Below are 26,748 nucleotides of genomic sequence, written 5' to 3' on the forward strand. Positions count from 1 at the left end.
AAAAAAGATTTTGTATTTCTATAAGTGGGGTAAAACTATGGAATAATTTAAGTGTGGACATAAAAAAATAGCAATAGAATTGATGAGTTTAAACATAAATATAAAGGTATGTGTCAATCAAGATATATTCAAGAACAGGCTTAATGATTGATTAGATGGAACATTGTGGGTGTGGTGTATGAATGTTAACACTTTGTAACAATTCTTTAGTATATTACTTGTGTGGTGTAGAAGATAATTATTTAAGAATGTAATTATGTAAGAATGTTAACACTCTGTTATAATTTTTTTAGTATATTACTTGTGTGGTGTAGAAGAGAATTATTTATGTAGAGATACTGCTTGCAAACCAATGATGGTAAGATGATGTCATGGGGTAGGACTGGATAAGTCTGACTTCTTCCTACTCCATTCAAGCATGTACTAGGTATAAGCAAATTGATATTGGATTATGTGTACAATGTGTGTTGTCATATCAACTGTCTTTACATGCTTGAAAGAATAAATCAAATCAAATCAAATCAAATCTAAATCAATTGTACACTTCCTGCTCCGTAACAAATGGCTTATGAACAAAGTTTGCGACAAGCTGGTGAAGAATGGTCAACATTTAGCAGACAGAGACTGACATAGTTTCATCTGGAGTTATCAACTTATAATTTTATTACTCCATTTCTGAGACAGCCAGAAACAACTCCCAATGAATGCTAATGCTAAAGTTAGGCAAATGTTTGCTAACATGTTCAACTTTAAAAGTGATCATTTCAGGTTTGAGTGTCTGTCTGTTTGTTGTTGAGCTCTTTTGCCCCCATTGTGGAGTAGTGAAAAAAGCTGAAAACACTATATGGACACATGATCGCACTATAAAACTGATATGGCTAACATGTTAGCAAAAAGTTGCCTATGCATTCAGCAGACACAGAGTAACATTAACATCAGTTGGAGTCATGTTTCTGGCCACTTGAAATAATTAAAGTCCAATAATTACTCCCCGTTCTAACACTGTCAGGGCTGAAGAGCTAAAATATTTAATGCCACAGAATCTTTAAGGATGATGAAGCGTCACCAGACAGTTAGATTTTGTCCTATGCTTCCATTAGTTAGACAGTACATAATGGGCATTGTCTCTTTTTTTTGCTAATTCCAAGCTTAGAAAGAGTAAAACAATCATTCCCATCTGCTTGTTTGCAAATTTTTGACAGCCCACTTATGACATCTTTGTTTTACTTGAAACTCCTGCAAGTTGCAGAACTTCTAGACAATTAAATTAAGCTTACATCAGCTGTTCTTGCATCATGAGGGTGTAAGAACAAGTATGAAGATCTGATCAGAGCTGAGAGCTGTCCACGGAGGATAAATTAATTAGTATGTTGGTATGAAAGGAAGGAAGCACAGAGAGCTTGGAGTTGTCAAGGTTTTCTGGTAACATGGCCACAGTGTGATGCAGTGTGAATACCTATCAGCTCCAATTAAAATGTATTTCGTCATAGCAGCCATCAGCAGCTTCCTCATAGTGTACATCTCTTTTCTTCTCTCTCTTATCCAGTGATTATAAATCCATTTATTTAACTTATCAGCATGTCACTAGATGCAGATAAGCTCCTCAGTGACTGACAAAACATAAATCAGATGTTGAAAACAAATGTGCAGTGGATATAGTCTGCAGAGATATGAGATGTTCAAGCTGCTCCTATTACTCATAGCCATGTGTAGCTGGAGTCAACAACATGGCCACTCTGGGAATGAGAGGGCTAAAAGTGCTGTATCATTCCAGATAAATTTTACAGCCTTCAGTAGAATCTCTTCTAAGTGAATCATGTGGCTTATGTGAGCTCAATAGCTACAGAAGACCAAAAGAGTCATAAACTTCGTTGGTATGGATCTGTAGCTGGATGACACTGCTTAGCTGAATATTGCTTATATGGAGCATGAATGCTGGATGATAAAGTTTTATACACAAAATAACTTCAGCTGAATAATATGATTGGTCAAAGTTTTATTTTTTCCCACCGGCTAACTGTTCTTTCCTGTCTGCTTTGCTAACTCCTGAAGATACAAGTGAGCTTCCCTTTATTCTCAATTTATTTTTAGTGTACCTTTACTTCTCCATTGATAGAGCTGGATACTGTTCAACACTGTTTTCTCTTATCCAAACAAATAGGCCAGTCTTCTTACATGTTTACTGTCTTACAAGCATGTAGCTTACATAAAATACAGTGAAATAATTACACATATGTTGTTCTATTCATCCTGTATGGTAATATGTCCAGAGTTTGTCCTTTCCTTAGCTGAACACAGAGCTGAGACAGGGAATAAGAGTTTCTGATTGAGTCCCATGAGGCAAAATGCAGCCAGTCAGCTTAATGCACAGCAGGTAAATAGACAATTGAATATTCATACAGTATATCCAGATTCACACTTCTTGTGTCAAAACACCCACTATGGTTGAAACACTTGCTAAGCAGTCAGCTCAACAAATTTTCCACTTTCACATGCTCAGAGAAATCTGACATTTTTCTTTTCTACCTTATATAACCGGCTCACATCGTCCTCCAGTGAGACAGCGGCAATTTAATGATGAAAATCCACTTTTATGATCGCACATGATCACACAAGCAAAGATGAGAAAGAAAGAAGATTACTGACTTGAAGTGGAATGGCAGGTATATAAGCACATTTACTGATTACAGAATACTGACGACATTCTCTTAAAGATGCTTAAAGATGGCAGCAGCAGGAGGACAGCAACTCTTCAAACATGTTTTGATAGTTTAAAAACACCGGTGAAGTTAACACATGCTCCAGTAGCAACTTAATACTATAAATCAGGATTGAAATTAGATATGCTGAATTCAGAACTGGCAAGATGCAGAATCTGAGACAGGGGATTTTTTTAATGAAATTAATTAACTGGCAGAGACGCAGATGTTTTCAAATTTGTTGAACACGAGTATAAACTCCAATGAACTGTCAAGCTACTGTGCTGCATATAATGTTATGTAATGTTGTTTTATAGGATATAATCCAATGTTTGTGGTACTTCACATTATGCAGATCCTCTATATGTACTAGCAGTGGTTGTCACAAACAATTAAGACATCCTTATGTCATTAAGGCTTCACATTAGGGAGCAGCTATTTTCTGCACTGCTGCTGTTAAATATTACAATCATGTGCTCACCTCACAGCTTCATGTTTGGTTAGCTGAATAATTTGAAGAAAATATCAAATTTAAAGTATTATTATTATTATTTAATTAACCCCAGGCGTGTATCTACACAGTTTTAAACAAGCTACCAAGCAGAGACACAAAATGACCTTGTTTGTGTGAAAATAGTCTCTTAAGGAGAAAAGTTAACTTCTTAATAAACTTGGCTGGTTTGTCATTGAGTAAATAACACAGCCAACATTTCTAAAGATATCAGTGTAACACTGCTCAGTAACGTCCAAATATAATGTGATCATGGCATTCAAACATGGCATTACTGTACATTCACATGATAGCTACATAGTTGGCCAGCTGTGTTAATATTGACAGCGGTGCTGGTATAGTGTCGAATTTAAACTAAAAATGAGATCAACAGTTCCTACCTTTCAGCTCTTACATAATTAAGTGTCTCAGTAAGCTGTAAGTTATAATCAAAATGTTTTTTTTAAATATACGTTTTAAGATGCCCGTCCTGTTTATCTACAGGGATCCCATCTGACGGTCTGAGGACTGACAAACTAACTAATGATGTCTTGCTCTTGAGAAAAATGATGTCACCTCACTCTGTACCCAGACCTACAGACAGGAAAGTGTGGTGAGAGAGACAAAAGGGGGGATATTGGCAGCAAAGGTCTGTGGATGGATGTGCATCCATGGGTGCCCGCTGAAACCGCTAAGCTATCTGGGACACCCGTCCTTATAAATCCTACTCAATAATCTCACACTGTTTTCTTTACTTCCCATTCCTTCTTTAAACGTGCATTAACTAAGATTTTACACATTGTCTGATAAATCAAGTGAAGATGGTACAGGATGCGACGTCTTTCCCTCAGACTAACCTCGTCCATGACACTCTGCTGTCTACAGGACTTTGATTCTCACTAGTGGCTGAAAATAAATTAGGGAGGGCTGAGAAAAAGTTAAGAAAATGGCTCCAATATATTTTTCCCACTTGGTCTTTCCATTGTGGTTTATGCAGCTATTTATCACCTCATCATGATCAAGTCCTCATGTTTTTCAGTAGTGTGCAGCTCAGTGCATTTGCCTAAACCACATCTTACTTGACAGATAAAGTCTTTAGTTTCTTAACTTCTGCGGGGTTTAAAGCTGATCACACTCTATGGAACATAATTATATAGGAACAAACTGCTCATTGGTTTTGTTTGGTCCAACACTGGAACGCTAAGGCCGATTACAAAGTCTGTAATGAAGGACTGATAATTTATGCCTGAAACGCAGCAGAGACACAACATAATGTGTGAGAGAAAGACACTCACAGGAGCAATACAGCACAATAACAAATGCTATTATGACAACTGGAGCCTTCTCAAGGTGTTTGGAGGCAAAACGCTATTATGAAAAGACATGCTGCTGTGTTGAGAGATTAACAAAAAAGGATCATTGTTACTTATTCTACAAAGAAAACATATTCAACGCCCATGGGCTCTGTGCATATTAAAGTCCAACAACAATGCTTCTTATCTAATTTTCTCTACTTTAATAACTGTTCTAAATGTGCCCTCTGTAAGAAGAGGCAAGAAAAACAGGACTAAGTAACAAATACATCTGATCCAACAACCTACCAACTCAATGCCTCTCTTCCACCATCTTAACTAAAATTGATTACTGCAGTCTTGTACTGTGTTACATCATGCAGGTGTCTGTGCTACTGTGTCCGCCTCCTGTGGATGGAATAAGGCACAAGGAAAGTCGTCCAGCATGCTGGCAGCAGTATAAGGTGTTGAGTGAGCCTCACCTTCACTCATGGAAAGATAATCAATCCACTCGAGTGTTTAATCTCAGATATGTCTGTTGAACCATAAAACACTGCAGTATAGACCGGCTGCACACAGAGGCAGGGCTGGATGTATTTCAGTCCGACAGGCCGGCACATCCCCTGCTGCTCTAAAGGGGAGTGCCCCCTTCTGATTCAATGTGTTTGAGAAGGACTCGGCAACGACTTACTGCGCCTCAATGTTTTATATTTCAGCTACAATTCCTCATGAGATGATGGAATTGTTTTGGCTGCTGCTTACATTAAGCTGCTGAGACCTTCAGTCTAATTCCTCGGTCAAAGTTTGAACTCCGGCTGTCAGCACAAGTTTACCGTCCCAGTGGAGGAGACTGCGGTGGAAGCAAATGGCATCCATGCAGGGAAGAACACAAAGTTTAGCTGGAGGTAGGAGACAAAGAAAGAATGAAAAAGAGGTAAGGAGGGAGAAGTGAATGAATGAGGTGGAAAGCATCCAGAGGACAGAGCTGATTATTCATAAAATATGAAATGTTCTGAATATGTATTAATCCACATATTGTGAACATGCCTCAGAATACACAGAGTGATAGACAGTCAAGAATACATGAGCCAAGCAATTTTCAGAGAGTAAGCTCCTGGAAAAACAGCAAGATGAGCCAAACTACCCATCACAATATCAAACTATAGTTGGAAATGTTAGAAAACCATTGTGTTTTGAGCAATGGTATATAAAATGCTACAACAAATACTAGGATATCAGGTCCCTGTGAGTTGTATGGTGCTTTATTTCTGCAATTTATCTGAAAGCACTGAATTATTATTCACAGTTTATACAGTATTTTGTTAAATTACTCTCAATAGCCAGTGATAAAAAGGTGTAGCTAAAAACCCCTCTACCACAGGGCCAGTGGCTTACAGTTGTTGAGGAAATCAAAAAAGACAAATCTGGAGATCATAAGTGATGAAAAATGGGGAAAATTGACATCCATAACTCAAAACTGAAATATCAGGATGGAGCAAGGCATGTATTCACCAACAGGACTGCATGAATAATGTTAAGAGGGTTCTGAAACAGTTTTGTTTTGCGTTGAGACTGGATTGTGTCAAGACATTTCACAAAATACAACAAATGATAGCCTACTGGTGGTATGTAAGCCAGTGGGATTCACACTGTAGGGACCATAAGTTTAATTAGCAAATTTCATGGAAATTCATTTCAAAGTTAAGATATTTGAGTTTGGACCAAAATGCTAGGCCAGCTGACCAACCATCTGACATAGCCATCCACCGAGCCATGTTCCTTTTTCTGTGGCCAGCGACTTAACTTCCACAGAAATCTGCATCATGGTAGTATATCTTCCAAAGTAACAGACCACCCACACCCAAAACCTAGACTCTCTCATGTAACGACAGATTAAAAACATTAGTGTATGTGTTGACTGTTCTGAACCAATGCTTCAGAAAGAATATCAGCTCTCTGAGCGAACAAATCAGATGAACACCTTTCAAATCCAAATCCTGTTACAGAAAAAAAACTCACATTTAAACTAAAAATGTCATGTGCTATTCTTAGTAACCAGCCTTTATCTGTGCAACCACACTGCTTTGCTTCTATTATAAACAGAGACTAGGCTGCCTCAATGCCACAGGTGCTTTGTGGCTTTTTAAGGTATCTCCTTAAGCCTTCGCCTATCTACTGTCCTCATTATACCCCCTCCATATGATGAGGCAAATACAACCACTGTGAGATACTGAAGGCCATTTGACTAAAGGTTACTTCAAGTTAAATGTCAATATTCCCTGTTAGTAGTAGACTTTGAGATTCTGGTCCAAATTCCCTGATTTATAGCTCTGACAACGAAGAGACACAGGATTCTCATGCTGCATATCACAAGTATTTTGCACAACCAGAGCTTAAATATTTTGTTGATTGCATTCAGTAGGGAAGCAAAAACTGCAACACAAAAGAGATAACTGGTATGGAATTGAATTTTAAAGGTAATCAATATAAAAAGCCAGTTCTGATTGAAAGATCAGAACCTTAGTCCTTGCTTCTCATGGCCCCGCAATCAGCTATAAATCACTGTGCATTGCAGTTTGGTATGTAAATGCACCAAATGTGATTCATTAATAATTAACATGCATGTCATTAAGGTCAGTGGCCCTTGTGTTTTCCAACCAGTTTTACACCTGGTAACTGGTTGTTGAGGAAGCTCATGTTATTAAGCTCGGCGTAGAAAATTAGAACACTGGTCCCAGTAGAGCTCGAGTCTTGGAATGTGATCAGGATGCCATGAGAAATTAGTTTGTAACCATCTGCTTTCTCTTATCTCAATATGTTCAAAAATTTACAGAGGAAATCGTACACATTCATGGCCAAAAAAAAAAAACAAACCCCAAACAATAACAAACTGATGTCTCAAAGGGAGCATTATGAACAAAATAGAATATCACACATTTTGGGTCATTTACTTTACTGCAACTCTGTTAACAAATGAATTATAAAAAATAAACCTTGATTCTTAAATTTCTTAGTAAGTTGTGACTTGTGCTCAGACATGTAATTATAGATTATACTGTGGATGTTTCTGTAGATTTATTTTTGACTCTTAAGTTCTGTTAACTAGTTTTCACGGTGCAGTTAATTTTTGTAATTTGTTTAGACTGATGTATTTTTAATTAAGGTCTGTCAAGTACTGCTTGATGTTGAAAATGTACAAACGTCTTTAGCTCTGTTCAGAAAAGACAGCTTAATATGTTTATCCACAGACCTACTGTATCAGTACAGTAGTAAAAATGAGGATGGTTTAGTGCATGTTATAAGTGACCACGTGCCCTTAAACATACAACATACCTGTGTCGACCGATCTTAGTGGGCAGTGAGGTGGCCCCTGTGACACTGAAGGAAAAATGGCCTTGCCCTTTAAACTACAAAATTTATAGCCTGGTTTAAACTATGACAAATTACCACTTTAATCAAAGTATAAATGAATGGATATTCCTTCTCAGGTAAACATGAGTGGAGTTAAGGCGCTGACCTTTTTACAGCTGCACCTCTGAAACTTCTAATTAACAATCCAATTAGCTTTAACTGTAATGAAACTAATCTCCAGAAGAAGTTTAATCAAAACTGAGGTAAAACCCCTTTTAAACCTGACACTGGTGTTTCATTTGCAGAAAGTTTGGCACAGTGGATTAAGATAGATTTGATTTAATATCATTGTTTGGATTTAGAGGAACTGGTCTGATCATAAGAGGATTAGGTTAAATTAGTTCATCTTCATAGCAGAACCACATGCAGAGATGGTCTGTGGATTTTAATAGTGGGAACAGGTTTAAAACGGCACAATATTTATTGTATCAGTTTGATTTTGAGTATTTTTGATAAACTGCTTATTACTGTTGTTTTCCTTCTTTGCTGTGCTTGCTTTGTGTTATTATCTGTCTGACACTGTAGCCAGACAACACGGCATCACTGGTCTAAAATCTCTGAATAATATGCAAGGGCCGTCTGTGATATGACGCGACCTCGAGTCAGTTTATAATGAAACCCCAAAAGAAGCTGCAACATTCTGCAACATCTTAAAGGTCATACATATGACTGGGGGGGATTAAAACTAGAGGGCGGGCGGAGGAAAATGGCAATATCTCAATGAGCAGGCTAACACAGCCCGTGACCTTCTTCTCCCCGGCGTACATTTACCACAAATTAAGATCTTTCAAAGGAAAGTACAGTATGTGGCCATGATAGCTCAGGGGAATGGGAGTACTGTACGGCAACGTGGAGCAGTCTTAATCCAAAATTAATGAGATGACACAGCAAATTAAAAAAAAATATTGTGGGCTAAGCAATTAAAAATAAAACCACCCTTGAATTAAATAGTTATTACACAGCATGATTAACAAGTTGAGCAGTTTGTGTTGTCTTACAGGTCTGTGTGTTTGCAAAGCCACAGTATTTGAGCATTCATTCTTACCTTGAGCCCTGTGACATAGGGTTGTACTAATCAGTTTTATAGCCAAAAAAACCAAACAATTTATTTAACTCAGCTATTTAAAAAAAATGCTAACACAGCACTAGTGCTGACAAAAAGGATTATTTCTGTCAGTACTCTTTTTCGGTGGGATAATGCATTGTTAAACTCTCATGTAAGCCCATCCACTGGCTGCTTATACAGAGCTTTGTACAAGATGCTACTTTTCTTTGATTAATTGCTAGTTAAAAGACAAATCTTATAGATTGATAGTACTGTAAGGTGCTTCTTCAGGCTCTGTGAGGTCTCTCCCCAGCCTGGTAATCCATCATGCAGGAGGACACTAGCCATGATAACCCGAATTACCTCCCCTCCAACACACACACACACACACACACACATTCCCCTGAGTCACTGGCGGCCACCGCACTCTCTCTGGGAGATGCCAGGTGGTGGAGAACGAGTTGAAATATGAGGGGAGGAAAGACAGGAAACAGGGAACCGGTGAAGAGAAAGAGAGAAACAGTCAACAGGAATAGAAAAACAATGACAAGAAGCAGTAAAAAGGGAAGGGTACAAGGCTAGACAGACATACACTAGCCTATTAGACACAGTATCAGGGCTGAATGCTTGCTTCCCTTGTAACAGACAAACTGCCTCAAATTGCTTTAAGTTGCTGAAATAAAAATCCTCACACAAATCCATACTCACACAAAACACAAAAGAGCTTATGCTTCTAATGCAAGATGTTTTTGCTTTTTACTGGTGTGAATGTGTCAGGGAACATCGCATTTTATCTGTAGCATGGCTTTATGTCCTAGCAGCTGAATCAAAGTGTGTCAGTGAGGTCAAGGTGCCCATTCCATTCCCTTTATTTGCTGCTGGTGAATCAGTGTCACTGAGCCTGGGCCTTTTTCTTCCTGAGCATATTATGTGTGTGCTCCCGGGGACAAACATGATGGATCCCTCGGCTAAAGTAGAGTAAAGACCATAATTCGGAATGCTGGAGCATCACACCGACAGCAGCTGAGTGTTCATCCCTGCATGCTATTGGGACAGTATGGAGAGGAAGATGTGTTGCTGTTGCCAATATCATGCAGTAACATCTTCATAATTCCCCCTTTACACCATTGGAGGATTGCAAATTCTTACATTCCTTTGGTGGATTTTTCTTCTTTGACATCTATGTATGCTGTTATATGCTCTATTTTAACAATACTTTCAACTTTGGCAATACATAATTTGCCTCCTAGTAGTTTCAGCAATGATTTTTGACTCGGCTTTGCTCTCCCACTTCAGCTGAGCAGTATTTGACAAAGTTTGTAAACCTTTTACCATTGACAGTGCATTTCCTGCAACTGTTTTTCTGCAGGATTTAGTATACAGTAGCTTTCACAGTTCCCTTCATATCAGACAATACGTTTCAGGACTTAGTTCTTTCTACCAATTAATTTTATGTTCCAAAGTCTTAAACAATGAAGTGTGTTAGCACAAATAACTCTTTCTTTCAGACCTTTATGCCATTTTACTTCTACGTCTGACTTTGGCAGTATACATTCCACTGTTTTAGTGATACTTTTAAGCCCTCAGCTTCTTTAGATAATGAAATCCCAACTTGAATTTTACATTTCAGCTTCCAGGATTGTTCAGCACTGCATCTCACCCTTCAGCTGTTTCAGCAATAAATTTCAACCATCTTCATCTGTGGTAGGGCAATTTTTTTCAGCAGTCAGCATTCACACACATTTTCTGCAAGAAATGCCCTTTCTGTTTCACATTGGCAGCAAAGCCTGATCAAAAATGACTTTATTATGCCCGCACACTTGGTGTGAAATCAGGGTCACTGTTTAAAACCTCTGATGAACTGTGGCTATTTTCACAATGTTGGGTGATAAAACTATAACTAGACTCTGTTACAGCATGCACTTACTCAATATATTTAGTCACACATCAACAGAAAACACAAAATAACGCACATCTACCTTGAACAACCACAATTTTGTCTGTGATTTTTATCTTTCTGCTTTTCTTGTCCAGTCCAAGTCCAAGTCAGACCTCACTGCTCTTCTATTCCAGCTCCCTCTATTCAAAACCATACAGCTGGGGAAAAACAAAAGCAACACTCTCCCAATGGTGTCTTTCACATCTCAAAGGTTTTGGCAGATGTCTTGACAGCATGCTTCTCTCCCACCACAGTACAATTCCTCTCTCCCACTTGTTTAATTTTTCAAAAGAAGGATTTTGCTGTGCAACAGGCTTCTCCCACTGAGACCTTGAGAAGAATAATATAATATCCAGTTTGCTAAATCAATACGTATTATTTTCAAAGATGTTACCTGACCAAGATTGGTTTTTCTAACAGACTTAATATGGTACTCGCGCTTGTTTCCTGGGTTTCCTCCTCGAGATGTTGAATATCTTTTCTCATTTCACAGAATTTCTCTGACTGCTAAGCTGCCGATGCAAAGGCAAAGATGTATAAGTTGAAGGTCAGTCCAATCTGAGGGATGGTTAGATGTTTCCTGGTGCGACACCTGCTATCACACTACAGCCCATCATGTGACTACATGACTGAACACTTAAACATTCATCATCATCAACACTGGAAACTGCCCTGTCCTTAAAAAGACAAAATACAACTTAAAATGTTAAATTTCAAGCCGTCTGACAAATTAAAACATAGATCATTTATGACTGACTGATGAACTCATTGTGATCGGGCACAATTTGACAGCAGCTTGATAAGACTGTTGATGCACTATGACTAAAATAGCCTGTGTGAATTGTTTATTGAGTTTTTGCCTAAGAAAAGAGAAAAAGTTCAATTTCATATTCCCATGGAGTAATATTAAAATAATATCAGCCATGCCATCAGTGCCATATCATCAGTCTTAAACATGTCCATACAGTAACATTTGCCACTACATTCAAAAATGGCAAAAATCTTGCTTACAAATGTTCAAGTTCAAGAGACAGTAGGCATGTAACAATACCAGAAACATACAATACGCTATCAGCACGATAAATAGTCCATGATACAATATTGGTCACATCATTTTTTTTTTTACATGTTTTTCAAACATCATGGTCTACTTTTTCAAGAGAAAAGACTTTATGGATGGTTACTAAGTGGATGTGCATCCGGTTCATTTGCCCATTGCTCGAGCAGGTAGTTGTAGTCCTACAGGTCCTAATGCCAAAATCCCAATCTTGTGCTTTTATTGTAGACTTTGAAACAGCTACCAGAAACCTACCCAAGACACTCAGTCTGTTTTATGGATTAGCATTCAAGACATTTGAGGCGGTCTCCACTACACTGAAACCAAAGTCTGAACCCAGCAGCAAATTTCTATGTTATGAATGAATAAAGGCACAGTCTCCCACCTGTTTGCCATTGAGGGCAGCCATCTCTGGGTGATCTGGGGTGGGACGCCGCACACGAACTTGTCTTCTCCTACGTCTGCCGCGGTTGGAGAGTCTTCCTTGTGAGCCAAGTGCAGAGCTGAACCCATCCATGGCCACATGCTTATATAACAGACAGCTGAGACAGAGAGACACACATGGGAAAAAGTAAAAATGGCATCAAGAGATAAGACCACTTATAAAAAAGATACATCTAAAACAGAAATAGACTCAAAGATGTTGAACAGAATCTTTTAAGAATTACTTTGCATTTCTGTTTACAGTAGGTAAATATGTGCAGGGCTGGGTGATCGTTTTCTGCAGCAGAGGCGCCTCATAGTAATCCCGGGGCAGCAGCACTAAATAGTCCTTGGTAAGAATTTCATTGTGCAGGGAAACACGTTTCCTAACTGTGCATATGACAAATAAACACTTTGACCTTGACCCAAACTGTTGCACGCAGCTGTGTCCAGACTGTTTCTGTGAGATGTTTCCAGGATTGCCTCAGTTCTAAAAGGGGCTAGTATCTTCTTCGTCTGGCAGGATTCGCAAATTATTTGTCAGTTTCCTTTCCACCTGTGTCATTTTTTGAAACAGGAAAAGTGAAATGTTGCTACACGACAGCTCTAAAAATCAGTGTTGGAGCAGTTGCTGCCAGTATCAAAATCTGCAATCTGAATGCAATTGTTCTAGTGAAATTACGATATGTAATATCTTGGTAGATAACGTCCCAGTCCCGTGACATTATTGAGGAAATTTTCTATCGTGATATCGTGAAATTACAAATATTGTTACATTCCTAATCATCAGTAACCCAGTGGTAGCTGACAGATGGAGATGTTATCATAATGGTTGAAACAATGGTACAAAACTAAAAAAAACCACAAAAAAAAACCCCAAAAACCAAAAAAACCTCAAAGACTCAAGTTGTGGTATATTTCCAAACCATCATCTAATGCCGTTATTTACTTTATTATTTAAACCATTTCTGAAAACCTTACCTTTCCTATCTATATATATTGAGGAGAACAGGGATAAACAGCTCCACAAATAATTGGTACAACTCTATTATGGAACAAACTGCACTCACATGAGTGTGTCATGTTCTTATGATCCTCATCTGGGACACTGTAGCACCAGAATAGATGAACAGATGAGCTCATGTGATTTGCACATCACGCACACACATCTCATACAATCATACACAGGTCCTTTCAAAAACAGAGATGGTGTTAACAGAGGTTAGGTCTGGAAGCGAGGGAAAACAACAACGCACTCCTCTGATAACAGAAAACTGAAAGTTACAGGATGTCTCACTTATCCCCATCTTGCTGTGGAATCACACTCCGCAGCCATTAGGAAGAAATAACAATAAATGGGAGGCATTTTGGGGCAATTTTCTCAACAATTACTACTAACAGTATATTCCTTTCCCATTCCACTTTTGTGCTTTATAGCTCGCCGCAGTATGTTTCACACAATGATCTTGTCCCCAGTGGTAATCTCTAATACTGCTGTCATTATTAAAACCCATCTCCATTGTAGCCTTTTTTTTGCCATCAGTAGGCTCAAAAGATGAAATGCAGAAGCAAGGCGGGATGAAACAAAGAGAGGAGACAGAGAGAGAACAAAGGGATGCTTGACTGTATAACTAAATGCACTGGATCTGATTTGTTCATAATGTTTTCCACTTCAGAGGTACACAGCGTGACCCTCAGTGGAAAGGCTTCTTCGTCTCCAAGATTTGTCCAGTTGCATCTATCCAAGGTCGCTTACCTGAGATTAGCATGGGTAGCTTATCCACAGTGGTTCTAGCCATTATTACATTCACACTCCACATTAATATTGATTTCCCTTACCCAGACTGAAATCAGATTGCTGCTCGTCTCTTCAACAATAAGAGCATTGTTTAAATCCTTCACAGGGACGGACCACACGCAGGAAATTGAGTTTTTATATACAGTACATAAAGTATAGTCAGTGACAAGGCAGATTTATGCAAGATGTTATTGTTAGAGGCACAATGAAAAGAAATCTTTAAAATCTCAGGCTGGGTCCAGAGAGACATCGGCACTTCATGATAAAAACACAGCCTCCTCATTCTTTTCAAAGAGGCTGGTGTAAACAGTGGGGGAACCAGTGCAAGAAAAGAAGGATGAAAAAGGTTGAACCTGGCTCAACTTAAAGCGATTCAATGTCACCTTGCAGAGGTGCTCCACTGGCCAGTCAAATACATGCAAATGGACATTTCTGATATATTTATTACTTCATCTAAAGGGGTAGGTCTGCTGTTCACCTTGAGATCTCACAGTAGAGGATAAAAGTGACTAGGCTAATGATAACTTTCTAGACTTGTTAAAACCTGTCTCATAGCATTATAATCCTGCTGTTTTGGCATCTAATGGGTTTTCAATGGATCTATTACTCAAAGCTGCCTACTTATATGCAATAATACGTTAGTTTAACAGTCTTTAACTTTTGTAGGCAAGAAGAAAAAACAACATTTATTTGTCTGGCCTTTTTTGCTACATCAGTGCGTAGGGGGAAGCAGGGGGGAAGCAGAGCGGAGCTCCAGCCAAATGGCTCCAGAGTCAGACCGGAGGTGAGAGCTGAGGGGGCGGGAGCAGCCGAGGAACAAATGGGCTTGAACCAGAGTGACATTTCCAGGTCATTTTAACGAGAGCTTGTCAAGGTGGTTAGGAGGGTTCATGCAGCTGTTCTCAGCTCTCTGAATAGCAAGGTCATCAAGTTTGCCTGTTTGGCTGAAAGCAAAAGAGGAAACTGTGACTAGTGAGGGGCTGTTGTTGAAATATCACAACACTACTGCCCTGAGCGGAATAAGAAAATAAATAAATAAATAAACAAACAAACCCAAAAGCATGTTATTAAGGTGTGAGATTACACACGCCACAGACAATTACACAAACATAATGAGGGATCATATCAGAGCTATTAAGACTGTACTGCTTTCACCTCTTATCAGTATTGAGCCAAAAGTCTGTAATAACATGTTTATCGATCTCTAGTTTTTTTTTTAAAGATAATTAAAACGATACAACTGGGACTTCAACCAGAGTCCCTAAAGTGAGTCAACATCACCCTGATCACTGTAGTATTTTAATTAATGTTGAGGTTTGTGAATTAAAAAATTGCTTAATGTTGATATTAGTGTCTCGGCATGTATGTTTACATTAAGTGAACATTGTGTGTGATATTCAAACCTGCCTCAGAAAAGCTGTTCTATACACTAAATATTGGTCTGAGTCAGCTCCTCCATGTTTTATGTTTGTACATCTTGTACTGTTTACTCTTGGGTCCATGTGGAGTGGTGTGTATTTATTTTTTATGTTTGCTGCAGCTCCTGTTGCCCATTTGGGACAAAATAGTTGAGTAGAACTTCAGGGGCAAAACTTCAGGAGAAACATATTGTATAATGTTATAGTATAATGTGTGAACAGGGTAGATATTTCTCTCTATCGTCTGCTGTATTAGCAGCTTTGTGTTCATGGACACATGGCTGAAAATGAAGGTTATTTAACTACTTTCACTCTATGTTGTCTGACCTAAATTCGTGGATGTAAATATTTCATATTCTGCCTTCAGAAAAGTTAGTGAATTTATTTCCACACAATCAGAGGCTAAAAGTAGTGAAAAATTGAGATTTGTGTTAGTGGGAGATGAGAGGAGAGGAGGAGCTTGCAGATAAATCTATAATTCATCACAGCACAGGCTAGTGCAATCATATGAAGGACTTAGACCCCACTGAGTCCCGGGTGCAAAGAGTACGGAGTGAATAAGAACATTATTTTACTGTACTGTTAGGTATTTTTAGTCAGATAGAAGTTGGATAGATACTTTATGTATTAGAAATGTTTAGTGGAGATAGGATGTCTAGTTAGACTGTTAAATGCTTAGGCATGCTTATGAGTTTCTACAGGGTACATCTGGTCAAGGATAACTAGAGAGAAGAGTTGATGACTGTCAGCAGACAGGATGTTTAATATTATTATTATGACGTGTATAACTGTAGCCTTAGCCATAATATGTTCTTATGTTTAAGTCACGACATGTTACTAGAGGTCGTGAGAATGTTTTTAGCTACACACCACTTAACCAACAGACACACACATGCACATTGATTTACTTCATGTTTTGACTACTGCCATGGCCAGCTGCATAGCTGGTAAGAGAGACGTCTCAGTTGACGTTTCTGTGTAGTATGGGGCTAGCCCAACCGAAGGGATATAATGTATAGGCCTGGTGGGTTCAGGGTCTTTCATCTTACATCTGCCTGTGAGCAGTTTGGAGGTGCAAGATACCTGAGCGTGTAATGTTAATTTTACCTGTGATCCTTTGAATAAATCAGCACTGTTTTGAAGTTACTTGGACTGTCTCCTCTCTCAGAGTTAGCAATGGTAATAAGAACCATATCCTGCAGTACTATGACTTTACAAAACAGTAACGACGCTCCAGCAAAACATAACGTTGCAGAGGGGGGAGATGGAGGAGGAGGAAGGAAACAGAGTTGTTGCTCATCAGATCAATATCATATTCAATGGTCAACTGCACAATAACAATAATTCACTCACTGTCTTTTATTTAACATTTTCATTTTCTAGTAAGAGAAAAACATGCATTAACCATGCACGGGCTACAGCGGTGGTGAAAGTGGAAGAGAGGAAAACGGAGACAAAAAGAATGAAAAAAAAAAAGCTATGACACAGGTTTTTCTTTATTCCAAGAGCTTTATGTCTATATGTCACCCAGGGCCCCTTTCCATAGATGAGAAAACAGTCAATGTTGTAATTGCAGATGTTTTGTTCTGCCTAAAGGCTTCATTCTATTATAAAGCCATGTCCGGTTCTTTCAAACCAGGAACTCAGAGGGACGACTCAGACCACTTGAGTATATAAAAAATATAACCGTGCTGGTTTATTCAAAGAGTCACAGGCAAGAATTAACATTACAAGTCCAGAGATCTTCCAACCCCCAGGCTGCCCAAGCAGCCCGGAAGCAGAAAAGACCCCGAACCAAGAATTGCTATACAATATCATCACTTAGTTGGCTCGCCCCCTCCTCCACAGAAACGTCAACCGAGACGTCTCTCTCTCACCAGCTTTGCAGCTGGCTCTGGCAGTAGTCACAACATGAAGAAAATATGTGTGAATGTTGATTATGTGGGGTGTATCTAAAAACACTGTAACACAACAATTCACATTAAGACAAATATTATGGATACTTTTACCGTCATAATAACATTTGTCCCTGACTTCAGCCCTTCTCTGCTTTAACTAACCTTGCATTTAACAGCCTGAGGAAGACATCCTGGCTACACTAACATCTTCTAATACAACGGATCTCTAATCAATATCTATCTAACTAAGAAATTACCTAACATGCCTCACCTGAATAAAAATTGCTAATACCAGCTAAAGATAAACAGTAGCATGGATTGAATATTCGATGTTGATGTCTGGATTTCTGTATTGTGCTTTTTCTAAGTATCAAACTGAAACTTATTACTATATTCATAAATACAAAGAAAAATGTCTTTATGATCTTTTAGTAATCCCCAAAGGCTTCTTCATTCAGTTGTTTCTAAACTGATCTGGGAAAAGTGTGTTTCTGAATCACAATAATACTGCAACACTGATAATCCAATATTGACCTTCACTAGAATGGTATTGTGATGATATAAACATTTTGTCTGGTGTCCAGTTAAATTACTGTTTAATCAAAACAGTAACTGATATGTTTGTTCATCAAATCACTTTATTTTATGGGATTTTTCATTTTATATTCCTAAAAATATGATATTGAGCTTAATCATAAAAGTCAGTCATAATGATTGACCGATTAATCAATAATGACAATTTTTAGCTGCAACCCTGAATGGTATATCTGAGTCAAGACTGCCACCAGCTTGTTAGTCTTTACTTTTCATTGTCGTAGCACAGCAGGCTAACAGCTCGATTAGGACAGCACTGACTCGAAGTGAGTGGGCTTTTCATCTGAAATTGAAATTGCAAAACAAAAAAAAGGCAGCTGTAGATGAATGTTTTTACAGTGAGTGTCAATGGACACAGTTTGTAGCATTTTTAGTCCTTTAGTTTGGTTCATTGATATCATAAGAGCCTAATCTCTTGAAATGTTATGAAATGTGCACATCAGTAATACATCAAAGAGAGCAAAAAAAACAAAGGCCAACCAGTGAAGTGCAGAGGCAGAAATCGATATTTTTTCAGAGCTGTTTGGCACATGCACACACACACACACACACACAGACACACACAAATCTTGTTTGGATGCCTGTCTGGACACTCCTAGAGTGATGAACTGCCTGGTCCGCCTTAGAGCCCACACAAATACAGGCAGAAACACACAGAGCCTTTAGTTCCTCCTGATCCCCTGGTATCCAGTCATTGCTTGAACTAAAGTGTAGACAATGAATTAGAAGAGCAGACTGTGTGACGATTGACTGGAGTCTCCTTCTCCACAACATAAACTTACTGGAAAGTGTGTGTGTGAAGAGTTAGATGGGTGACAGAAGGAGAAAGGGGGTAGCGGGCCATATCTTGGTGGATTAGTGGAGCAAGGCACCAGCCAGAAGCTTAGCATAGTATGGTGTCAAAACCACATGTCAGCATGTTGCATTTTGTCTGGGTTTCCTTTATGTCCTCTTGATTTTCTGCTGGTGCTAAAACGCCACAACAATAGAGATTAAGACTTTTTAAGACTACTTTAGACTCAATCGTGCCTCCAAATATTAGATTTACAGCAGTTTTGCTGCCTCGTTGTATGTACAGTTCTTCATTAACACTGGGTGGAAAGTAGATGCTTCTGGAAAGGATTAAACATGTCCCTACCAGGTATCCAGTGGTAGAAAGTTTAAATTCTGTTACTCAAGTAATGCACTTGAGTTTGGATGTGAGGTACACATTAAATACTTCCATTTAATGCTACTTTATACTTTTACTCCACCATGTATGAGAGGAAAATATTGTACTTTATACTTATGAACAAAATAAACATTATCCAATATTTCACCAAAAAATGAAAGATTAGAGAAAAGTTCAAAAAAGGCGGGCACTGTGAGCTTTTATTTACATACTATATGTCACGCTACCAATAAACACAATGGCTAGCTAGCAGCATAACAACTACGGGGTTAGGTTTAAGAAAAAAAATAAAACTTGGTTACATTTAGGAACAAAAACAATAGAAAAACAGAACCCACAGACTGGAATTGAACTCAGCTCTCCTGAGTTCAGGTTAATTTGTGCAAGCGCAAGCTGGATCCGGATCTCAAACTGTGACCAGCGTTCTATTTTGACGGACCCAGCATCTCATTTACATATAACAGAAATTGATTTTATGAACAATATATAAAACACCCAGGGTTTAACATTTTTTGGTACAACTAGCCTTTTACAACAGGGTTATTAGACTAAGATGATAATAATTAAATACAATAAAAATAGGTAGCTTGGCTAATTACTTCACAACATAACCAGCACGCACAGTTCACACTGGGTCAGTTGCACATTCAGTGTAACATTACATTATGTTAGCCATGAAGCGAAAATGCGAAAAAGACAGGTGAATTTAATAAAGTATTTCAAGTCTCAACAGGACAAAGTTAGTCAGAAATCAGAAGCTAAAGAGACCAAGCTGGACACAGTTATAAAGCCTACAACTACAAATGATAAGGTTAGTAGGCTACCAGCCAATCTGATGATGAGGTCATGGATTTCAACAAGACACAGGAAAACCATAAAAGAGGACTCCTGCCCCGTGACTGCATTATGGACTGCTTAAAATAACAAAAGGTAAGAAGAACTTTATTTAACATTGCTGCATTATATAGTCTCTGGTATGCTTTAAATTTGCTGCTGTAAAAACGGACTATATATAATCTCAGATTTGCTACTGATTGAACAGATTGACGGCCGTAGCCTTGCAGTCCTAAAGAATTTATCATCTGAACTCAACATTTATAAATCACACCTGCAATTGCGTGCCTTTTTATGTGAATTTTTTTTTTTTTTTTGGCTACAAACACACAACAAACAATGATATGCCTCTAAGCTGCTCCCTTAATGTGGAAACCACTACAAACACACCGGTCACGGAGAGCATTGTTTTCATTCCAGGACCTCCTCTCCCCACATTGACATGCTGGGTCCATCACCAAGTGATATTTCGGGACCTCATAATGAATGCGGAATTTGTGCCTCTATATACTTACTCTGTTCCTCGTCTCATAATTAATAGCGGTCACTAGATGTCATCAAACTATAACACATGGCATTTTGTCGCAATAACCTGCTCTCACAAATGACATATAGTGTAGTATTTTACAGGAGGACAGCCTCAAAGGCAGTGTTGCCTTTTCTATTTTACTATGGGCAGAAAGTAAGAACATATAGCAACAAGAAAAGTATGAAGCTGGAAAATCCTGACAATATAGTGAAGCAGTCTAAGTCAAAACAATAATTTTGGTCACACTAGAGGAAACGCAGCGTTAGTTCAGGCAGGGCACTGAAACTGCTCCTCCCCGGATTCACTGAGCACTTCCTCAAACAGCAGAGCCTTTTCTATTAAATCTAACTGTAACCATTTGCTATAAATGGTCATTTCCTTGATATACAGTACAGTAAATGTCTCTGACTGAGGTAAAATACTACTTCAATAGTATTAAAACTCTCTACAGTTTAATGAATCTTTTGACAACAGCCATGTGGGAAATCAAACTTCTAAAAACGCCAGAAGTCCCACTGACTGTCTGTGAGCCTGATCACTGATCATTCAGACATTCAATCAGATGTTGTGAACCCCCTCAAATTGCACATTAAATAACATATCGGGCAGAAATTCATCCTTCTAAAACATGGTTAAAATTGGGCTTAACCTTTACAGTGTATGCCTGGCTTAACTGTACATAAAGTAGTTAAAACTAGCGCCACTTTGACCAGCTATATAGTCAATGCTGCATACATATTGATGACTCATTCACATAATACGAGGTGGGTTAGAAAGCTTCCAGGACTGGGGGCACAAAAACTTATTACAAAAAAATGTATATAAACTGCAAGTTTTCCCTTCTGAAGTAATCCCTCTCACGTCTAATGCACATTTCCATCCTGGTCCATCGTCATGGCCCTCTTGGTGGCTTCCACGCCCAGTAACCGGGTCTCCTTGATGACCCCCTTGAGCTTGGGGAAAGGAAGAAAATCACACGGAGCCAGGTCGGGTGAGTAGGGAGGTTGCTTCAGCACAGAGATGTTCTTCTTGGCCAGGAACTGCCGGATGCTCAGGGCGTTGTGAGCCGGCATGTTGTCCTGATGAAGCAGCCACGACTTGTCCTGCCACAAATCTCACCTCTTCTCGCACACTGAACAAAGCAATCATAGCTCACACAGCACGCTTCGTACTTCGTACTTATGTACTTTCACTTAAGCAGATTTTTTAAATGCAGGACTTAAAATCTACTTGTAATGGAGAACATTTCATTGTTGTATTGGCACATTTTCTTTAGTAAAAGATACCAGGGTGATACCAGCCACAGAGTATTAGATGGTATAAATCAATAATGTTATCCAGTTTGGATCGACCTTAAGATCCCATTAAAAAAAACAGCAGATGGTACTTTTTTTGTTTATTACTTCTGTCACTCACCTCTCCACCCCCATTCTCTCCTCTTCACCTGCTTTTCATTTTTGTTCTGTTCCTCTCTCAGAACTTCTTTCTGGGCTTTTCTCCAGTTCACATGATGAGCTGATGGCCAACAAACAAACACAGGCCACAGTCTTCGACGGGCAGAGAGGACACAGAGCAGAAGGGCAGAACAGCAAGGTTGCTGTATCACTTTCAGCATGATCCCTCTGCAATGCCTACTCACCGTACCTCACCAGCAGCAACACCACTTTTTCAAGTGAGATGATAGCTGGTTAAAAAAGTCCACATGAGCCAAAATAAAGGCAACAGGAAGGTGCAGCGAGCAGAAGAATCACCCTTTGCCCTGAAGTAGTTTTTACATGAATTCAGTCAGATTAACAGTTAAATGTGTTTCTGATGTGGGTTATTAGTGACAATTATGATGTGACCTGTGTGTCATCATTTATATATATACATTTATAATTACTATCTTATGATTACCTCCAAAAATGTATTAGGAAATACGGAATTTTTGAGGCAGATATAGATATCTGATGGAAAATCATAACAGATCAAATGATTTTAACCTTTTTTACATACACCCTGTTTGTGTCCAAGAATGGATCAAGATAAAACACCACTTGTGGTCATGTGACCAGAGTTACACACATGTAGGTCCCAAGATGACAACTGCCCTGAAGGAAAGCCATGGGAAACGGTTCAGAAAAGCTTGTAAAATAAACTCCCAAAACACCAGAGTGAACAGCATTAGTATGTCTCTGTTGAGGCCAACACTGATATTTGAGGGTTTAAAAAACAAAGAATCTACAGAGATAGCATGCAAGACAAAAGGTTTTGGTTTGTATTCCTTATTTTGTTATTAAATGAGAACAAGTAGGTCCCAAGGACATTTTACAACTACATCTTTTTCTGTTCTGCCATACACTCCAATTTATTAGGTGCACCTGTGTTATCCAATACTACAGCCCTGCTTTGGTTGAAGCTGTTGTAGAGAAGCACTGATTCAAATGTATTTTAGGGGATGTAGAACTATTATTTTCTATCAATGATATCTACAGTTTCAGCAGAAACAGCACTTCGACACCGAAGTACTGTACACGCTGGAAACACTGACATTCATTTGTTTACATGTGTGTGTGTGTGTCTTTGTGTTCGTGTGTCTAAAGTGTTGGTAAATGGTTTTAAACTCTCCAAAGGGGGAGTTCTAACCACAAAACGCCCGTTTTGACTCCAACAATATGGCAGCCATTATCTGTTAGCAAGGATGGGACTAGAGTGAGAAAATTATCACTGCTTACTCCCCGACCTTAACCCCCCTCCAACAGCTCTGTATTAAAAGGTTCCAGATTTCCAGTTATTTAACACATGAGCGAGCACGATAGAAAAGTGCTGTCTATCGTTCTTTCCGGGCGTAAAGGTTTAATCATGTCAGATACGTCAGGATTTCTTGTCATCGAAATCCCACCGCTGTCGCTTTGATTTTTCTCAGCCTGCCTTGCTGTCTGTCCTGTTTGTGCGTGTACCTGCTTCACCGTCTGCTGACGTCCTGTCAGCCTGTCCGGACACCTGCGTATCCACATGTCCTGACACATGTCCTGGTTTTCAAATTATTAATGTCAAGGAAGCATTGGGCAGGGCCCATTCCTAAAATACAACCTGGGTATTTAGATGCAGCAGAGCTTTAAAGATAAGGCTGCTGTTTTTCTCTGTTTTTGTTATTTTCCACAAATCCTATACAGAGACTAAAACCAACAGTGAATTTCAAGTACTCACCATAATGACACAGCATTTGCCAAGACCTCTTAGCAAACTACACTGCCCTGAGATGAAACTGAAATAACTAAAAAGTGTTTTTTTGTGGGAATGTTAATGAGAAAAAAACCAAACCTACTCTTAAAGCAAATATAAGGTGAAGGGAAGGTTAAGCTAAAAATGCTCTGAATGTTGAACCCACTCCAACAGCTCTACACACCCTTAGTCTCACATGTACAATAACAGAGATTCAGCTCAGACACCAGAACATCATCATATAAAGACCAGAGCACAGCAATGCAGGTGGACCCACAGGTCTATTCCATGGGGGGAGTTATTAATGCGTTGCACAAGGCCCACACAGGGGAGAAAGGGCAGAAAGGAGAGCTCATTAGCCATAATGCAGAAGAGGAGGAAAACAGCGTGAAAGGATCTCACACTCTGACATTGCTTCGAAAATCAAGCTCGTTGTGCTTCAGCTGAACTGAGTGCAGTGAAACATGTTATAGATTTATTCTGCAGAAGCAGACAGTCACTGAAGACCGGCTGGGGACAGCAGTAATAATAGGAGTATGGGGAGTAATACAGGAGTAGAAATAGACTTTTTTCATAGTATTAATCAATTCAAATACCCGACAATGGCTCTGACATCCTAGAGATGAAATGACTTATTGATTGTGTTAGGTTGAACAAGAGGCTCGTATTATTAAAGACCCCCTTTGCTCAAGAATGTTTTTTTAAATTTATAAGCCTGGGCTCATTTGTATATATTTGAATAATCATGGTCATTACATTCACAATATTGGGCAGGGAGCAGAGGTTTGCTGATTTTCTTTGTTGAAAATCTCTGTTAGACTATATATTTTTCATAGCAGAGTATTTTTAAATACCCTAGAACATCTCTGGAGGGGATCTTTAAGCACACATTATAACTTTCCTTATTCCTTTTAGGCTGGCTGATAGAGGATGGAGCTTATCAATTAGTTCAGAGACCCCGAAGGCGTATTAAGCTCTCTAGTGTAGCCGCACTGGGGGTGTCGACTCTATTGAACTATAGCCACACTTAGAGAGTGCATTCGCTGTGCTTCAGCTGGCCGCTGATGCTGATTCAAAGTAGGTGTCCCAAGCAAAACACCTTCAGCCACCTTTCCTTATACACACACACACACACACACACACACACACACACACAAAGCCTTACGTTAAAAAGTCACAGTAGCCTAGACACTAGTAAAAAAACATTTGCTGGTCATTTTCATAGAAATTACAATTAAGAAATAATCCCCAGATTAATCAACACTGAAAATCATTATTTTCAGGCCAGATGCTGGTATTATACATATATATCAGTATTGAGACTTAGCAGCAGACCTACCTGGTTGATGATGTAGATGCCGTAGTCGATCCTCTGCCGTCTGAGGATAGGGTGGAGGTAGTGGAGCCAGTACTTCAGGTGGTTTTCTCTGTGACGAAAAGGAATGATGATGGCTACCTAGATAATAGAGATATTTCCAGTTAGCAATTTGCATTCAAGAGCAAGGACATTTAGTATAAAACTGTTGCAGAATTAAAGGTAAAATGAAATTTATAAATAAATAAATAAATACTGTCAGCTCTCTGGATAATTGAAATTAATTTTTCCAACAAAAATCCCCAAAATTGGATATTTTCATCTTACCAAAAGGGAGAATATTCTGCTATTTTTATTCTTAAATTACAGAAAATTAAATTTTGCTGGGGTTTGTACTGTTGCTAGAGCAAAACAAATTAGCAGATGACGTCAGCTTGGGCTGTTTTTCACTGTTATTTTAGATGTTTCATAATAATGTATAATAAGGTTTTTTGTCTCCCTTCTTCTTCCTTTAGATGAACCCTTTACCAGAATAAACAAAAGTGAGCACACGACTCCTACTTGCTGTGTCATCAGTTTACCACAACTACGTATACTTATTTTTGCAGGGCATAAATTCCCATCCATTGTTCTTATACTGACAGAAATGGGCTTCCATAATAAAATGTGTGGCTATACACAGTATATTTTATGTGAAACAAAGGCAAATATACAGACTTTCCATCTAGGTCGACAGTCGGGAGGGGTGTAGCGGCCTCCCTCTGTCACGTTGGGATTTTCCTTTTGCACTCGTTCCATCGTCATCTGGGAACTGAACTCGATCAATAAACGCCCCACTGAGGAAAGATGGACAGAGAGAAGAGTTAGCGAAATGTAGATAACAGATAAGACAGAGGAAAAACAAAATAATTGACATACAGTAATTAACAAAATAATATACATACTGTATGTCTTACGTTGCATATGTGCCTGACCACTAGGGCTGCATCAAGTCGACATAATTGATTACATTGACTTTGAAAATTAACCGACATTAATATTTTTAAACCACCGCATTGTTATTTTATTCCTATTAACCTTTTTATTTCTAAAACTCCTTAATATGTAGTCAAAACAAATGTTTTTTCCCAATATAACTACATAGCTGGTTTCCAACTGGCAGAAAAAATCCATAGAAGAAAAAAATCACTATGTAACTGCTGCGTGCTTACAGTCATCTTTGGACTCAGTCACTGGACGTCTCCAGTCCGTGTTATAGTTTTAGAAAACCATGGAGACTGCAGCAGAGTCGGCAGAGAACGACTCGTTTGCAATAGAGGTTCATTGTAAAAGTTTACAAAGACCCAAGGTTTCTAAAGTATGGGAGTACTGGTAACACTTTATAACAACTACACCTTATTCATCCTTAGTTAACCATGAATAAGTACTTAATTAATGATGAGAAAAGCATTAATTAAGCATGACTAACGATTTACTCCTGGTGACTAAGGTCATGCATAAGGTTGTTATTCGCTGTTTATTCATACTTAATAAAACATGAATAGATGATTTATTAATACTGCAATGCATGAATATGTCAGGGAGTTGTTAATTGTTAGTTACTGTTTTTTGTGATCCCTTCTAAAGTGAAG

The 26,748-nt window shown here is 38.7% G+C and overlaps 1 protein-coding gene across 2 annotated transcripts in view; it reads right to left on the minus strand.

Annotated features, from left to right (window-relative positions):
* b4galt2 (UDP-Gal:betaGlcNAc beta 1,4- galactosyltransferase, polypeptide 2) overlaps positions 1 to 26,748 on the minus strand; it is a 135,091-nt gene that overhangs the window by 38,751 nt on the left and 69,592 nt on the right. For both annotated transcript variants that reach the window (XM_020591609.1, XM_020591610.1), the window contains exons 3-4: positions 25,835 to 25,953; positions 25,142 to 25,258 (exon numbers count right to left, since the gene is read on the minus strand). In XM_020591609.1, the coding sequence (XP_020447265.1) occupies positions 25,142 to 25,258; positions 25,835 to 25,953 (236 nt within the window). The remainder of the gene's footprint in view (positions 1 to 25,141; positions 25,259 to 25,834; positions 25,954 to 26,748) is intronic.

This window comes from Monopterus albus, unplaced genomic scaffold (genome assembly GCF_001952655.1).
Source record: "Monopterus albus unplaced genomic scaffold, M_albus_1.0 scaffold14.1, whole genome shotgun sequence".
Lineage (NCBI taxonomy): Eukaryota > Metazoa > Chordata > Actinopteri > Synbranchiformes > Synbranchidae > Monopterus > Monopterus albus.